The 18,482-nt window shown below is 32.2% G+C and overlaps 3 protein-coding genes across 4 annotated transcripts; 1 reads left to right on the top strand and 2 right to left on the bottom strand.

Annotated features, from left to right (window-relative positions):
* Positions 1-522: 522 nt before the first annotated feature.
* On the bottom strand, positions 523-2,953 carry LOC112421906 (uncharacterized). Its single transcript, XM_024784020.1, has 3 exons — positions 2,550-2,953; positions 1,555-1,992; positions 523-995 (listed from the first exon to the last, which is right to left on the bottom strand). The coding sequence occupies exons 1-3, from the start codon at positions 2,819-2,821 to the stop codon at positions 680-682; spliced, it is 1,026 nt and encodes a 341-aa protein (XP_024639788.1). The 5' UTR covers positions 2,822-2,953; the 3' UTR covers positions 523-679.
* A 2,130-nt stretch (positions 2,954-5,083) lies between these two features.
* LOC11409953 (uncharacterized) lies at positions 5,084-12,091 on the top strand. The gene is made up of 5 exons (XM_003612557.4): positions 5,084-5,480; positions 6,649-6,779; positions 7,615-7,740; positions 8,755-8,882; positions 11,483-12,091. Exons 1-5 carry the CDS (start codon positions 5,258-5,260, stop codon positions 11,796-11,798), a joined length of 924 nt encoding a protein of 307 aa, XP_003612605.1. The 5' UTR covers positions 5,084-5,257; the 3' UTR covers positions 11,799-12,091.
* Positions 12,092-12,748: 657 nt separating this feature from the next.
* On the bottom strand, positions 12,749-17,141 carry IPD3 (Protein CYCLOPS). 2 transcript variants are annotated; one of them, NM_001389474.2, is made up of 11 exons: positions 16,626-17,141; positions 16,278-16,324; positions 15,918-16,055; positions 15,777-15,825; positions 15,644-15,696; positions 14,458-15,131; positions 14,171-14,214; positions 14,019-14,064; positions 13,429-13,477; positions 13,201-13,329; positions 12,749-13,106 (listed from the first exon to the last, which is right to left on the bottom strand). In NM_001389474.2, exons 1-11 carry the CDS (start codon positions 16,812-16,814, stop codon positions 12,983-12,985), a joined length of 1,542 nt encoding a protein of 513 aa, NP_001376403.1. In that variant the 5' UTR covers positions 16,815-17,141; the 3' UTR covers positions 12,749-12,982. The 2 variants fall into 2 exon arrangements, with proteins under 2 accessions (NP_001376403.1, NP_001388424.1); NM_001401495.1 differs by having other exon boundaries at positions 15,626-15,696; positions 16,626-17,121.
* Positions 17,142-18,482: the final 1,341 nt, after the last annotated feature.

The raw sequence follows: 18,482 nt of genomic DNA, 5'->3' as shown, positions 1-18,482 counted from the left end.
AAATTGCTTTTAAGCTACAGTAACAAACATGCTAGCAAGATGATTCGCTTTTAAACGATCCATAGATGGAAATGGCACAATTAGAAATTAGCTATAATGAGAATTGCAATGATGATTCTACATTTCCTACTTAACAAAGCATTCAACTAGCTAGTTCAAAAAAATTGAAAACCCAAAACCCACCTGCAGGCCCTAAAGTATTCAAATTCACAAGTCTAAAAATGCAAAAGCATGATGATTAAGACACAGGATGATCAATCTTCCTCCCAAACCTGCAAATACTATGAAAACAAGGATCATGTAATTAACTTCACTGTATACCATTAAGGATCATTGTTCTTGAATTAACTTGGTTCCAACAATCTCCCCTTTTTGATGAAGACAAATACATGTATTGATGAACAATTTTACATAGAACTAATTTGTTTGTGATTGTTATTAGTTTGGCATTCTGTTCGGTGAAACCTTCTCTTGTTTCTTCTCAATATTGTTTATCCTCCTTTGACACGAGACAAAAAGGTATAGAATGAAAACACATCATAACCAAAATAAATATATAAACAACGATGATGTAGGTGAAAAACTTGTGTTATAAAAGAGCAAATATAACAACACTTAAAAGTGCATCGAACAGAAGTTTAAACAAAATTTAAGCAAAAGCCTAAAAAATATCTAAGGTTTAGGTAAGTCTGGCTAAGATCTGGGCAAGGGTGTTCCGAATATGAGCTTGACTTGCTAACACGTCTTCATGCCGCTTGTTAGAGATCTCAATGAACTGGTCTATCTTCTCAGCTTGCTTCTCAATATCTTCCTTAGTTGCAAATTTTGGTTCTGTTGCTTCTTTTCGTGCAGTGACAGGTTTTCCAATCAAAGATGCATTAAGCAATTGTACATATGCAGCAGATTTTGCAAGTGCTTCTTCTGGAGCCGGGACAGGTTTTCCAATCAAGTCCCATTTGTCAAGTATAACATCCAGCTCAACAAAGAAGATAATTCTGTTTGTAAATCAAAAACCAAATCATTTGTCAATCACTGGCATAGAGGCTAGAAACAATTAAGCTATAACGAGTTGTAAAACTTCCTCCTATTGGTTAGTAATTAGTATAGCCTTCAACAATATCTTCAAAACTCAAAAAACTAACAGGAAACAACAATTCCTTCATTGATTAAAAGATAAATAAAACTGGGCGAGATATCTTAATCTCCGACTTGCAAATACTATGAAACAAATAATTCAAATAATAAACTTCAATGAAAATCAATTATTTTTGTAGCCCTGACACTTTTGATGAAAGGCGTATCCGGTGTCCAACATGTGTTTGTGTCCGACACCACGTTACGTCATTTTCTCAAATTATTATAGGGGTCACAACTGACAATTATAATCAGCCCTAGAAAATTGAAAATTGTAACAACATTCAACAAACCCATCATTCACCTTCAACACATAGTTAACATAAAAACATCTAATTTCACGTACCATTTTGTATTAACGTAAACATAAAAAAATAAAAAAAAATAAATAAACAAAGGAATGCAAAAGAAGAAACTTACTTGAGATTCTGATTAACATCGTTACAGATGATCTCATTGAGCTTAACAATGGAACCTTTCTGCAACCTTCCAGAATGAATCAACTTATTTTTCTGAACAGAGAGTGTTCCTTGTTTATAATGTGAACCATCGGAGAGAACGAGTTGGTACATTTTAGTAGTGCTATTTTGCTGCGACTGCAAAAGCTTCAAATCGATAACTTGTAAAACCGGTTGGATTTCCTCCGATGTGAAACACATCTTCATTATCGCACCTTGTGTCAGATTCACAGCCATAACCGCTTTTTCAGCAGTGCTTTCTAATTGACCAGCAGCTGATTGTACATTTCCTGCATGACTCGCAGCAGATAGTGCAGGTGCTTCTTTTGGTGCCGGGTCAGGTTTTCCAATCAAGTCACATTTGTCCATTATAACTTCCAAATCAACTACAATGAGAAGTCTGTTTGTAAATAAAAACACCAAATCATCAGCCAATCACCGGCACATAAGCTAGAAACAGATTTGGTTGTAAGAGGAGTAAAACTTGCTTCTATTGGTTTATAAATCATTCAACGATGTCAAAACTCAAAAAACTACTAGGAAACAACAATTCCTTTAACGAATCTTTTAAACTATCCCCTGTAGTAATCAAATTCCGATGGAATGGAAGGCATGTTAGGTGTCTGACTCTAGAGACGTGTCAATGTCAGGCACCGACAAATGTGGTTACATTGAATTATTTCATTTTCTCAAATTGTTAATGGCGTGGTGTCACAATTATAAACAGCCCTAGAAAAATTTCTCTTTTTATTCAAGTAAGGTTCTAAAATTGAAAATTTCACTGGCGTGTACATTGTAGACCAAAAATTGTGCACTCCAAGGAAAAATCCCTTATTCACCTTCTACACATGGTTAACCTAATAACATCTAGTTTCAGATACCATTTTCAATTAATGTAAAAATAAAAATAAAAATCGAAAAAGAAGAAAACAAGGGCATGCAAAAGAAGAAGCTTACTTGCGAGTCCGAACATGTTTATAGATGAACTGAGTAAGCTTAACAATGGAACCTTTCTGCAACCTTCCATTATGAACCAACTCATTCTTCTGTTTAGCAAGCATTCCATGTTCATAATGCAAACCATCGGAGAGAAAGAGTTGGTATATCTCGATAGCACTATTCTGCTGCGACTGAACAGGCTTCAAATCGATGAATTGTAACACCGGGTGCAATTCTTCCGATGTGAAACACATCTTTACTATCGCACCTTGTGTCAGATTCACAGCCATAACCGCTTGCGTTTTCAATCTTGGATTTTTTTCGTGCAAAATTCGATGCACAACATAAAATTTAGTCAACGTAGCGAATCCCAAAACTAATGTGAATAAGGTTATCAATTTTTCCTTCAAAAAAAAAAAAATGACTTGTTTGCGATATCACCACTTTCTTCATTTATCTTTTCCACATGGTTTTTTTTAAGGGAAATGCTAACCAGTTCCCCCGATATTAATTAAGGAGTTAAATATAGTAATGTTTTGCATTAAAAATTGTATAATCGATATATTAAAAATTTTAAAAAAAAATTGGCTTCCTCTTTTGACTTCTTTAACCCATATCTTGGGCACGGTTTAACATGACCCATTTTTTAAAAGGAAATTTAGGATTTTCTAAACAAAATTAGAAAGTCTTATAAATCTTCATCTTGTCCTGTCTTTATTTTCAACCAAATCTCGAGCCAATAAATATCACCTTTTTGTTTCAAATTTTTGGTTTTATTGGTTTATGTTTGACGATACAAATATAAGATCTTGTCGCATAAATATATAAACCCATAATTTGTGTGACCCTAACCCACCAAACCTAAAAGAGAAAATGGCAAAAGTGTGCCTTGATATACAACCCACGATTTAGATCAAATTGAACATTCGGACATGGAGTCCACCTTAATTACCACAAAATGCAAATATACAAACAAGTTTTTCAGAAGCAAATCACCTCATGCCATCTCTCTCTTGTTCCTCATTATGCTTTCATCTTATCTCTTCATCTACTAATCAAAGTCATTGATCACATGTAATAGTCCTAAATGATGGACTGATATTTCACATAACCATCCAACCAATGGAGGAGATCCTATAATGAGTTTTTTTTTCGGTGTACAAAGCTAAAACAAAAGAGGAAAAGAAAAACAAAAGAAACATAAAAAAAAAAAGAGCTACACCCTCAAATAAAAAAGTTCCAACTACATCACTCCGAAGAAGATTCAAAAGATCCGTTGGAGGAGACTCGTAACAAAGAAACTCAGAGTTTGATGAGGCACCAAGCTTGGCCAAAAAGTCCGCACATTGATTTCCTTTCCGGAGGGTGTGATTCATCGTAACATTTCCTTGCTCCAATAACTCTTTTATATCTTGAATCAAAACAGCATAAACATGAAACCTCATGAGGGGACCATTAAGGATGTTGATACAATGAAGAGAATTAGAGTAGCAAAATAAATCAGAATTACCCATGTTTTTGGCCAGCAAAAGGCCCTGATATATGGCATAAAGTTCAGCAAACAAAATATTAGAAGAATTTTGGATGTAACCAGAGAAACCCGACAAGTAAAAACTTGCATAATTTCTTAAAACTCCTCCATAACCGGCCCTTGTAGGAGATCCCAAGCAACTTAAGTCAACATTAAGGATGACACAAGAGTGGTTATTGTTGTTCCATTTGACAATATTATCTTCCTCGGTACTATTAGAGTTGTAAGGGTAACAAGCTCTGAGAGTAGCAATCATACCTTGAATGTTGAAGGATAATTGAGCGTTGGACCAATTCTCATTGCCTAAACACATCATGTTTCTATTCCTCCAAGTCGACCAAATTGTCGATGCAAAGGAGAATGAGCCAGAACCCATCACCCCATTCTTGATCCAATCTATAATGTCTTCATTAGAGAAGAAGAAATCAGGATGTGTAAAGCCGGACTGATGCCATAAGGGTTTTGAGTGAATGCAATCTCGAACGCAATGGAGAAAAGTCTCATTATGAATGCCGCACCTATTGCACACCGTAGAATGAGAAATATTTCCATGGTTTAGCAAAGAGATAGTATGTACCGAATTATGGCAAGCCAACCAAAGAATAAACTTAATCTTTTCTAGCAATTTTAACTTCCAAATCCAAATCCAAGACCAAGAATGAGGAGAAGTAGAAGATACAATCGGTTTTGTACGAGTCAACATCCAAGCATACCCACTTTTAGTAGTATATATGCCGTTTTTGTTATGAATTCAGATGAAAGTATCCTCCAGTGACAACGCATTGAACTTGAGATGCGTATTATTTATGAAATTCTGAGACAATGGACGAGAGCTTAAGAGAGTATGTTATGAATCAATAATGAGTTTTTCACATTATTGATAAAGAGATTCTCATAAAAAGAAAAGAAATTCTATAATAATAAATATGTATTATCTACGTGACAAAAATAAAATGAATTTATGCGGTAATATCTAAAGTTATAAGATGGTTTGATATGTAAAAAGATGAATACTGGACAAAACATCTAGAGTGTATGTTTTGTGACCAAATCTCATTTTATATGACCACAAACAAAATATCCTTACTATTATTTATTACACATTTTCAACATTTCTCCGATCACCGGATTCCGGTGACCGGCGTCAACACCCTCAAATTCCTGCAACCCCTAAACCCTAACCAATCCTTCCTCCATGGATTCTCCCTCCCAATCCAACCAACAAGATCCCCCTCGCCCTCAAAGGAACGGTGGCGTCATGGCTTTCGTGATACTCCGATGGATTATCGCAATTCTATTACCCTTCGTTTTCTTATTCTCCATTCCTTTTCTTCTGGGTTTGCTTCTTCTCGCCATTTCCGATTTCTCTGTCCCAAACCCCGTTTCTCTTCAATCACACTGCAAAATCGTCTCCACCGGTTAGTTTTCTATTTTTCTTCTTCTTCTCAATTTTGCGAAATTTGAATTTTTTAGTGCATTTGTGTTTTTTCTTGTGTTTAAACTTTAAATTAGTTATATGTTTGGATTTTGCTTATATTAATTTACCTTAGATTTAGTTAAGTAAGTAATTTTAATTGTTTATGAATGAATTAAATTAACCCTTGTGTAATAAACCATGAATGTGGTTGATTAGTTTATCAGCTGTTGAAATCACTTACTTTAGCTTCTAAGGTTAATTGGGGATTGTTTGGATTGATTTATTTGAGCTTATCAACCAGCATAAGCACTTGTGATACTATTTGGGAGAACTTATGAAAACAGTTTATGCTGTTTTCAGCTTATTTCCATAAGCTCTTGCAGATAACTTATGAAAATAGCTTATAGATTATACAAACACAGTTTTTCTTAATGTATTTGTGTTATAGAAATAGCTAATTCTTGGGTGCTTATGCTATAAGCTGCAAAAATAAGTTGTTTATTCAAAACAGGGTCTTGCTCACTTTAGAGGAGTATGCTAAGATTTTGGATAAAATGTCCAAATATATTATGGAATATTTTTTCATTATTTAGAGAAGCTATTTTGAATTACTTTTTGTTCAAAACAACACCCTAAAAGTGTGGATTTGGATCGCTGGTGATAAACTTTAGTATCAATAAAGTAAGTAATTTCGATAGTTGATGAGTGAATCAACCCTTGTGTAATAAATTATGAATGTGGTTGATCAATTTATTGGTGGTTGAGATTACTTACCTTATCTTCTAATTTGAATTGCTTAATTTAGAGGAGTTCGCTAAGTTTTTGGAAGAAAATAATAAATCAGATTTTTCATTACTTAGAGAAGCTATTTTGAGTGTTTTATGGAAATAATATAGCAGTTTTTTTTACTTCTGTAATCTTCAAAACAAGAAATGTGATTTTGTATTGTTTGTCAATTAATATGTCAGAGAAGGAAGTAAATCATCCATGATATTCATATCTTTTATGAGCTAATGATTGGTGTGGTTTATATTTTTCCACTCTCATATTCGTTTGATTAGTAATACTCATACTCATTTAGTTTGAAGTTAAGAAGTTTTGAGATGAATGAGAGGCATTAATGTTTGTTTTAATTCGTTCTAAATTGCACGATATCATTTTTCTTACAGGTGTTGATATTAGATCATCTAAGATTTGTGAACTTGGATTGTTAAATTATAAAGCAAAGGATGTTTTTCGTCATTTTGAAAGTAGCAAATTTCGTTGCCGTTATGATTACTACTGGGCTTCAGTATTCAAGGTTATTATAACTTCTTGCCAATTTAGGTATTGTTAATTCTTATGTAAAAGATAATATATTACTTTGCTAGAAGAAAAAAAAGGCACGAGTAAGAAGGAAAATAACATTTCTCCTTAACAATGACTATGAAAAGGAAAATAATACTAACTAACAAGTTCATTATAAAGGAGAATTACTCAGAGACCGTAGTCAGATGGCCTCGTAAGTACAGAGAAACACCCTGGAAAGTACAAGCATTTCCTTCCATCTGAGTACACCAAATAACTACAAAAATTACTCACTATCTTATTTCCCTGCATACTCTCTGAAATTAATCAATGAGAACTTCTCCAAAGTCAAAAGACACATCAACATACTCTTCAATAATTCTGAATAGCTTATTCCAAATAAAAATGGTTGCAGAATCATTTGAGAGAAGTAAACTGCTATTTCTGAGCTATATTGTCAAGAAACATTAATAGTAATCAGTGAAAGGAGTTTTAAGCGGTCTATGAACCTGTAGCATACAGATAGAATTAATCCTTTTACGCACCTCTGTCCAAACCAAAAACTTGACTGTTTAGGTGTTAGTTATTATCACCGAATAATGTCCTTTATGATATTTCTTGCTTTGCATGCTTGTCCTATTTGGTTCAGAATCATACACAGTTTTCCCATTTTGTCCAAATAACATTTATCAACCTATACAGAAAGCATGCTCCCATATATGACAACCAATTAATTGTGCAAGTTTGTGTTAGCTAATATATGGTCTATCCTCTATTGGTTATGATAAGTATAAACCTAGGTAATTCTTTTGGGTTGTTGTAAATAGTTTATGTTAACATTGTTTCAGGTGGAATACAAAGATCACTTCTCAGGTCAGAGACAAGTTGCGTTTGCTGAGGCTCCAAGTGAAGCCCTTCCTCTTTATTGCAGACCTAATTTTGGTGCTGCATGGTTGACACAGTACAAATTTAAGGTGGGGCCTTGTGGTCTTTGATATTATGATTATTATCTGATATGACTCTTTATACCAATTTTATATTACTTTAGCGTATCTTAGATTATTCGTAAGATTAGTTTATTGTCTTAGAGTATATTAGATTATCCGTTAAGATTAGGTTTCATATTTCTTGGTTATTATCATGATTTGTTTCCCTATTTGATTAGGATTTGAAGTCTTCCCTATTAGTATAATTAAGGGTTAATGCATAATCTTTTCTATATTAAACCCTACTCATAATTCAAGGTATTTATTCATTCTCTTTCCTTTTTATCTAAAACCAATTTCAACATGGTATTAAAGTGGTCCCATCCTCCATAATCTTTTCTATCACTATTTCGAACCATCGCCATTGCGCTTTGATCATCAAGTTTTTGTTCATTGCGGTGCATGATGTCCACATGTCACATTCTCCATGCCACTGTCCAAGCTTTGTACTTGTCCCTTTATGGTTTTATTGATACCACATTCCGCTTGTGGATCTCTCATTTGACTTTGGTTTCGCTACCGTTTATTGCTTGCATGACACTTCAACATGATCTACCCAGATCTATCCCTTTTTCTTCAATTCAATTTACTATTTAATGTGTTTATTTGAAAACACTAATTTTGTCTTAGTTGTAGTTTGGCATGGTTTTGCCTCATGTACGGTTTGTCAGTAATTTTGCCTCACTTGAGATTCGACATTTGTTTTGTTGTTGTTGCTGTTTTGCACATGTTTTGTCTCAGTTGTGATTCCACAAATGTTTTGTCCTTGTTGTTGTTTTGCACATGTTTGGTCTTTTTTTTTATTTTTTATATTAAATTATCAATCATATCAAACCATATTCACAATTCAAAGTCTGTATTCTTCTCTTTGCTTATGTCAAACATCAGTGCTGTCACTTGTCAGTATAGTAAAAGTTAACAATTCTTACCATTTACTAGTCATTAGAGGTCTTTGGTATTGTTATTTCATTTTTATTTTCTCTTCCTCATTTATTATACCAGGTTAATGAGACTTATGATTGCTGGTACACATCTGGCATTTCCAAAGTACATTTATATCAAGACAATCTCTTTGGTTGCCGTGCTGATGAGCAGTCTATTATTCAGAAGATTATACAATATTCTACCCAGTGAGTACCTTACACTATCTTCCAATCTACTTAATATTTGACTGCATAATTTCTATGATATCATAGTTTAGATTACTTAACTATGTAGTGTGAGAATTAATAATTTAATGCTTGCAAGTAGAACATTGTTAAGACTGGACATTCTGCTACTGTGTCCAACTTTAAGTTGGTTTATTTTCAATTTAGACACTTAAATCTCAAGCAAAGGGTTTGGCTCTTCTAAAGTAAGGGATGCACTTTAGAGAGTAGAGTGTGGGCTTATAACTATTGATTTAAAATTTTATGAATGAAATTTCAACAACTTCGTAATTTGTGATACATATGCATGTACTTAGTCATGATGTCATCCATTGATATTTCATTCAATGTTGTAATCCCACACCTTTCCTGCTAAAGTTTACCCCTAGGAGTCAAATCTCCAAATAAAAAAGATCTACACCCTCTCTAGTTCTTTATGGCCATTCAAATGTGTGAGGCTCGTTTACTTGAAGTGGAGAAAAAGGCTTGGGCTTAGCCTTGAGTTGGTGGGTGGAGATGGTCACAAACTCAAAACCATCAGTTTAAATTGTGACAACTACTCCTTGACATACTGAAAAAATATGGCAAAAAATAAAATAAAATTGGTTCAGTTAATCTTAGCCCCCGTATAAAATTTTCAGTTGACATCTTTGTTCAAAAGGTTCTGCCTCACTTCTGCGAACAAAGAAATGGAAATGTTATTTCTAGATTTAAAATGGCTTAAAGATCAGTTCTCATGGTAAGCCTATTATTTTTTAGAAAAATGTGAAAATCCCTATTGATCCATACAAGTCGGTGACAAGAATATGTGTTACCATTGAAGGATAGGGTAGTTGGAATTTTGCTGAACTGGACTCCCAGTCTCACATCTTTTCATTTATTCGTCTAGATTACATGCTATATAAAGCTGGATAGTATGCTATTTCTTTTCCGTCTCTCGTAGCCAGTGAATTTTGAGCTATATCCCATTCTTTAAGGCTCTGTTTGGCAAGGCCAAAAAGAGAGCTTATAGCTTATAGCTTATAAGCTCGTCTGACAAAAAAAGCTCTGTTTGGTAACGTCTTTTTACAACGAGCTTATAGCTTATTTCACGAGCTTATAAGCTATTTTTCAGACGCTATTCCAAGTAGCGTTTGAGCTTATAGCTTATCATTTTTTCTTCCATCTTTACCCTTATTATTTTAACTAAAACCCATATTTACCCTTTATAATTTATTATACTTAAAAAAAATAATAGAATGCTACCGGATGACATATTGCAGTGCAACAACTTTTGTTTTTACAAGTATATATAAGATCACATATTTTGTTTTTTTTCTATTCTTGTAACAAATTTTTTTTTTAATACAGGGACAATCATCTATTGTTAATAATACATGTCTCCGTGCTCCATATTTTGGTTTATAATAATGCATATAAGTTGTCTTAGAAAAAAAGTTGTCTTCCAAAAATAATATTACACATGAGCTTCCTTGAAGAAGAAAAAATACATATAAGCTATAGATATCCTTCATTAAAAAATAATACATCTAGATATCCTTCCAAAAATAATATATATGGATAATAATACAATTCCTGTAATAAAGAAGATGATAATAATACATTCCATTGTTACGTTTAATTTTTTTAAGGATAAACATTTGAAAATAAATAGAAAATAAAGTTTAATTTTATAATATATAAAAGATATATTAAATCCCTAAAAGATATATTAAATTAATAAATTTAAATGAGTAAATTTTAAATACTTAAAAACTAATATATATAAATTTTGTTATGAATTAAGAATACCCTTTTATGTCATTTTACATTTATCAGTTAGTTGAACCGCTAATTTTACCAAACACTTCAATTAGCTTATCAGCTATAAGTCATCAGCCATCAGTCATCAACTATCAGCTATAAGCTATAAACTATAAGCTAGAAGCTATCAGTCATCAGCTATAAGCTATCAGCTATCAGCTATTTTTACTAAACAAAGCCTAAACAAACTTTGTTGAAAACAAGGTTTAATTGAATTGTTAATTTGATGCGCATCAACATAATAAAGGGTTCTCTCCCACCCCTCTGTTGTCCTCAAGATGCTGCTGTTATACAATTATGAATTAGTTGAGTATTGACATCTAAGGTCTCCAAAATTATAAATTGTTCGTAGTGGTTTTTGTGTTACAATATTTATGTATTGTTGACTAGCTTTCATATAGATCTAGGTACTCCCTCCGTTCTATAATAACTGAGTCAATTGCAAAAAAAAAAATGTCCCAAAATAACTGAGTCATTTCACTTTCCAATACAATATTAATTACTTTTTCCCCTTTATAACTCTAATTAATACTACTTTCATCACTCCCAATTCAATATATTCCACTTTGTATTTATGATAGTGGAGAATGCACCAATACTTAACAAAAACACTTAAAACTATTTTTCTCTCTCTTTCATTTATACATTTTTCTTAATATGTGTGAAATGAGTTTTTGGCTCAGTTAATCCAGGACGGAGGAAGTATTTTATTTTTTATTTTTTTGGAAAAATTCCAATATTTTGTCTTCCTATTAACTTTTACATGTACATCGTATCAGGGCCATGGAGACGATAAATTATTGGTTTTCAGATAAGGGAAGGAGGGCCAATTTTTGGAGGTGGGAAATAATACTTGGTGTCATATCTGGATTCTCAACATCTTTGATCACCATAACTTTTATTATGTTCCTCAAACAATTTCTATCTTCATTACATCGACCGTTTGCAGCATGGATACTTTTTTGGCGTGTCAATGCCATTCTCATGAAGCGCACATGTTTTCTTATCGCATACTCATCTTTTGTGGCTTGGTTAGTTATTGTATATGGGAAAAGGCTTGGCCTCGCGGATATTTTCAGATTCCCAATATTATAGCACTTATTTTGGTTAAGTGCTATGACCTTTTGGTTGAATCCCGTGTATTTTAATTGGAGTAGATGACACTATTGTCCCATCTACACCAATAAGGAAGTCGTGTATAGTTCGAGTGAAAATGAAAAATGTACTAATAGTTACTGAGTTCTTGTTGTTACTTCAGAAAAAAAAAATGCAATCTTTTGGTTAAAATATTATGTTCATTAATAGTGGTTTACATAGTTGTCTTACATCAAATATGTCTCTAAGTTCCCGTTACAAACGATGACGAGTCACAAACACACTTTAATTAACAGTTTTGTAAAAGCCATTGTGGTCGTGTTTGGATTGATGGAATGATTTTAGTAGAAACGTGTACTCTATCAGAGTCTAATTAAGCTCATTTTTATTTCTGTGGTTGACCACCTCCCATCATACGGCGTAGCTTTGTGATGGTTGCACGATGTCACAACAGAAATGTTTATGAAGTTATAGTTATCTTTGACTTGCTCATAATAAACTTAGATGTGACAAATTATCACTAAACTTTGTCTTAAGAGGATTTATTATTATTATTTTGTGTGAAGGTTATTGTTAACATTATAAAGGAAAAGCCATCTTTTCACACACATGCTCAAAGGATAGTATCCTTTCATAGGGGTGAAATTCCTTTTTTATTAAAAAATTCAGTTTTTAGGATGTTTTAGTAATTGATGTTGAGGATTATTAAGTATAATGAAAACAAAAAATAGTAAAAGTTAAATTGAATGAATAGATAAGATACCTGTTGTAATGATGAAAAAATGTTTGGTTATTTTTATTAAATAAAAAATATTCTGAAAATAACAAATTTATTATTATAGAAATAAAAATGTTGTGAGCATAAACAAATTGAAGATATTTGTTTGTTACATATGATTGAGGTTGGTGGGTACACTTGACCATGTTTAAATTTACCGGATTCATTTATATGGCTCAAATTTTGAATAACACTTAGATTTTACCAGATATATAATGTCATTACTAATATCTCAGATTCCATGCATTTATATTTTGCTAATAGACTCCATAGGTTCACTATTAATCACTGTTTTCACTTTTACCTAAGCTGTTTCATCCACAAGTAAACTGTGGTGAGATTTTTAGCTTGTCTGAGTACTACATTGTTTCTGACGAGGATAAGGATATAACAGCGAAACAAAACATCAAATCTTTCCAGTTTCTGATAGAATTCTTTCAATCTCTTCGAGGAGGCGCTCTTTTTCATCCGCCAAGTCTTCATTCTGCTTCTGAAGGTCCTCTATCTGCTTTGTTTGTTCAGAATCCTTCCTGAAAAATTGTATTGCATGTTTATTTTGCATTCAAATATTTAACAGCTAAAAGAGCATTACTGTTTATCTTAGTAGGAACTTATATTGATTACCTATTCATGAAGGACAAATTAAGCTTTAGTGATCGAACTTCCTTCTCAAGGTTTTCGCATCGCTTCAAGATAGCTTGCATATCTGAGGGAATTGTTGGTGTCAAATTTCTTTCCTTTGCTTCAGCCATTCTGCATTACATAGTTATTCAATTAGAAACATGCATCCAATGCAATATTAGATAAGAACAGACTCTCTCTTGATCTGTTCATAAGGATAATTTTACGCACTTTCTTGAGCGCTCCACCCTCCGCTTTTTTGTGTTATCCATCTTGCCATCTGCAAAGTTATTTGGTTAGAGAGGAACAAAGATAATTACATCAAATTCTTTGCAAAGAAGGTAAAATTTGAAATTATGTCACTAAATCTTAGTTCAAATACTTTTAATCTCGCATGTACCCCTTTATTAATGAATATTGCTTCAAGAATAGCATATAGCAAATTCTTTGCCATGATAACAAAAATTATATTCTGCTAGAAGTGACCAGATAAAGTTACTATAAAAATTGTCATTAGTAAGATTAAGATGATTGATTTACATGCATTTATCTGAAAACTAAAATTAATTCATTCGAAAAAATTGCAGTTAGTAGTGTGGTAAAAGTTACAAGTATCTTAACATATAATTTGTTGTCTTTTCTGTGGATTCATTCTGGCTAATGAATAATGATTTATTGATGTTTTTGTCATTCACAATTATTTCTCCGGAAAATAGAACCCGGATTTTCTAAAATTATGGTCAAAAGCTTTGGAACAGATCAAATAATAAAGAGAATCAAAACTTCAATGACTCCATATAATCTTGAAAATAAATGGTTACCTGAAACAGCTGATGTTACAGATCCATATCTTTCTAGACTTTTCCTCTGCATAATTTAAGCCAGATTAACTCCCATAAAGTTATTAGTCAAAATTTCAAGGTAAAAAATAGTTCTAGACAATACATGTTATTATAAGAGTAGGTAATTATACCTTTCTGTCATCTTTCAGATTATCCATTATCTGTTCTCTGACACCTGCATTTTCACAAAAGGCACACTTACAGTCTAGTAAAAAAAATAGACATTGTTTGAAAGTTAAATAATCAAGAAACGTTTTTGTTCCTACATTTTATCGTGGAGACTCTTAATTTTGTATTCATTTCTTTGGTGGATTGGTGTTTCACATAAAACACTACCATATTGAACAGATTCAATTTCTTAATAATGATTTAGGTAAAATAATATAATTCCATAGTCATATACTAATAGTTATTATACCTCTGACTTTATTTTGAGTGCTTTCTCCCACTTGTTTCCATGAGCTATCACCAAGAGTTTGATTTGAATTGCTGGGACCTTCACATGCATCTAAGCCAGATGAGATTACTGGTGCAGCAGCAGAAGATTCACTTTGAGACGGTTCTCCAGAAGCTGTTCTGCCTTGTATTTGGTTCGTCTGATTTGCAAAACCATCTAAGACAAAGTTTGTGGTTCCTTCAAGGGTTTGCATGACTCCGGGATCGTTAACTTGATCGGTAAAATCTCCTTGAACGTTTACTAGCTTTTGTTGATTCCAACTTTCTTCTTCATTAAAAGCTGATTGGAAAAGAGGTTCTCGAATGCAAAATATTTCATTCAAGCCATCTTCTGCAGCTTCTTTCTCGACTTGGCATTCGAGTTTCTTGCGCTGTAATGTACCTTTTAGCATACTTACACAAGATGAAACTTTATCTACATCAACCAATTGATGTGTGTTGAAGGTAGACGAAGATGAGTTGGATGGAGACATGAATGTGCCCTTTTGGCTTGGTAACTCACACATGGAAAGGTAATCAAACCCATTAAAATTTGCAAGTTCTTCTTTTATAGTGTTAGTATCATGCTCAGGAACCATGAACATAGAATCCAATCCTTGTGGTGCTTGAGAATTTTGCATTTCAGTATACCTTCGCCTGCAAAGAAACCTAACAGATTAAGCCATGTTTGGATAAACAACTTAACTAAACACTTACCATATAAGTGATTATGTATAAACTATTTCTATAACAAATGATACAATAAAGTCAATGTTTTTCAGGAAGCTACAAGTTGTTTTCATAAGCTATTCTGGAGAACTTATGGACATGTCATAAGCTGTTTCCACAAGTTCTCTCAAACAATATCACAAGTGTTTATGTCAGTAGATAAGCTTAAATAAACCAGTCCAAACAGACCTTAAGTGGTTTGGAATTTCTCTTGAGCAGCTGAAATTACTAACGATAACAAGGAATAGAACTCTAAACTTCAGGATATAAAGTATGTATTTTGCATGAATGTAACAAGAAAAGAAACTGAGTAATTAACAGATGAGCTAATATAGTAGTGCATGGTGGTGAAAATTTGGGATATAGTTAAGTAAATTATCATCTAAGTGCTTTTCCAGAACATGGTTTTGAAGAGAATATACAAGGTGTGATAGTGATACCGCAATTCAGAAGACCGGCTTCTTGTCATTCGTTGATCGGTAATAAACCAGGCCTGCATTGATAATGAAACATCTAATGAGTATGAAGATTTATTGAACTAAGGCTTCAGAAAAGAGTTTGATTTTAACATACCTTGGCCAGAAACAAGTTACTAGATTGCAATTCTCTATCAACAGGATCTCTGATGAAAATTGATACCAAACTAAGTTACAATATTGAACAACTTTCCAAATTAAATAAATTACTGTATTTGTGAAAGACCACATCATTTACCTGATTGGAAAATTGAAATCACTTGAAACATCATTTGCCAAGAAGTTATTTTGTAAGCATGATTTATCATTGTTTCTTCCTTCTGAAGCCACACCAATGTGTTGTTGATTAGACATATTAGCTATTTCAGTTGATATTCTGCAGTTACATATTACAATAAGGTCAAAATATGAAAATGAACAAGAATCAGGACTTATGCATCATAAAAAACATAAAATCGTCATGAGAAAAAATCGCAACATCTTGATTAATACTTATAATAGAAAGCCAAGGTTACTTTTGAAATCCCAATTAATTCTTTAAAATGTTCATATTTCACTAAACTACCAACATTTGTTGTAAAAAAGAGTGCAAATTCACCTCTTCGACAAACGACTGTTAAGTCCCATGCTTGATGAATTGTATCCCTGGTTTAAGAAACAAAGATACATCAAATTCAAAGGAATTGTAATCATAAATGTAGAAAAGGTAAACAAAAGTAAAATCCAATTACAAGTTCCATAGTCAAATAGTTCATATTTAATAAACAGAAGACAAAAAATCATCTTACAAATAATGTGATCATATCATGAATGAAAAAGACTAAGATAGATGGTCCTAGATTTTCATTTTTTATCATAGTCAACTGGTATATATGTTCTCAAATACACATAAACCATAGATATAAAGTTGAAGAACTATGTAATCATATATCATGTATCAACTTGCCTCTTGATCATTTGTTAGCCAGCGTTTGAAAAGCTCTTCACTATCGGTGCGAAAGCTTTGAGAAACAGTCTTGAATCCTAACATCTCCATGGTAGGTACCGGCATACCAATAGGACTCTCCATCACTGTCTTCAAGAATAACTCCTCACTTGAATTCTTGTATAAACCAGAAAATCCTCTCCCTTCCATTTCAACACTTTAAAGATGCTTGATTATAAAGAAACACTTGAATGATGCTTGAACTTATTTTCAACACAGGTTTTTGGCTAAGATCTTTCAGGTTTCATAAATGAATTTTCAGCTGAATTCTTTATTCATCACAATACCCTTCTCAAAAACCAAGGGAGAGAATTTTGAATACTCAATGAAAATTCAACCTAAGCTAGCAACTATTTTTTCTTCTCAAAAACCAAGGAAATGAAAGAAAGACTTTATGAACTGTTTTATTCCAAAAGCATGTAGTAACTAATTAACATGAAACAGTTAAAGGAATAGCTTCCTACAACAATTTACACGTGAAACTTGAAAGAAATCTTGCATATAGATAAATAAACTTTGTCTTAGAACTTGGCATTTACTAATAGTAAATATTTTTCTGATTTTTGTTTTTGTCAATAGAATTAATAAATACTAAATATTAGAGCAGTGGCTATGACATCTAAGAGTGAAAAAAATACTCAAAAGATTCCATGTACCATTCATTTGTCTCTTGTGTACAATGAAAGAGAAAAGATTGTGATGTTAAAAATTAATCTTCAAAGGTTAGAAAACCGTGTGTGGAAATTTAATGGACAGGTTTAAAAATGAAAAAAATTTGTAGCTTTTGAATCAAGCAAAGAGGGTCATTTTGATTAATTTAATGACAATTTTGGTCACCTTTTGATATTATTAAATAAATAAAATGCCGTAGGTGATGCAATTAGATGATGGTGTTATGAAAGGGATATTGTGGAACATTGATTGGTTGTTTTTTGTATTAAAATAGGAAGCTGTTAAGGTGGTGCTTTCATTGTTTGCTAAGCATGTTTCAGCAATGTTTGTTCACCTCACGTCCATAAATTCTTTATAGGACTGTGAAAATTTATTCTGTTATGTAAAACATTAAAGTCTAGTCATGTCGTATAAATTATTAGTTACGTACAAGTGTTATTCGTTTTTTTATCTAATGAAATTTATGTGTGTTCCATCACTTTATACAAATATTTATATGTGTAGGTGACTTGTGATATTATTATTTCATATAAACTATTTCTTTTGACTCCACTTAGTGAAAGAAGAATATAATTGTTGTATTGATGGTAATTAATAAGTAGGGTTAAATATGTTTTTGGTCCCTAATTATCTTTTCATTTTAGTCCCTCTAAAATTTTCCTTCAACTTTTAGTCCCTATAAAATTTTCAATCACTACTTTTGGTTCCTATTTTAAAGTTAATTTTAGTATTTTTTTTTTTAATGAAATTGTGCAGAAATGTGTAGAATATTGTAAAAATATTTTCCAAAAAAAAAATTAGAATTTTTTAACAAAACATAAATTTAATATAAATTTTTAACCACAAAAATATAAAAATTCATATTAAATTCATGTTTTGTTAAAAAATTCTAAATTTTTTTGGGAGAGATTCTTATAATATTAAGAATTTTTCTGCAAAATTTTATTCAAATATATGAATTCTACATATGAGTTTATTTTAAAGGAGGGACCAAAAGTGAAGATGAAATTTTTTTGAGGGACTAAAAGTTGAAAGGAAATTTTAGAGAAACTAAAACGAAAAGTTGACATATTTACAGGGACCAAAAACATATTTAACCTTAAGTATGTTACAAATCATAAAGAGTGCCTCTATAATGAGGTGGTT

Source organism: Medicago truncatula, chromosome 5, assembly GCF_003473485.1.
Source record: "Medicago truncatula cultivar Jemalong A17 chromosome 5, MtrunA17r5.0-ANR, whole genome shotgun sequence".
Classification (NCBI taxonomy): domain Eukaryota; kingdom Viridiplantae; phylum Streptophyta; class Magnoliopsida; order Fabales; family Fabaceae; genus Medicago; species Medicago truncatula.
The sequence above is the reverse complement of the archived record's forward strand: the minus strand, read 5'-3'. Positions and strand labels throughout refer to the sequence as shown.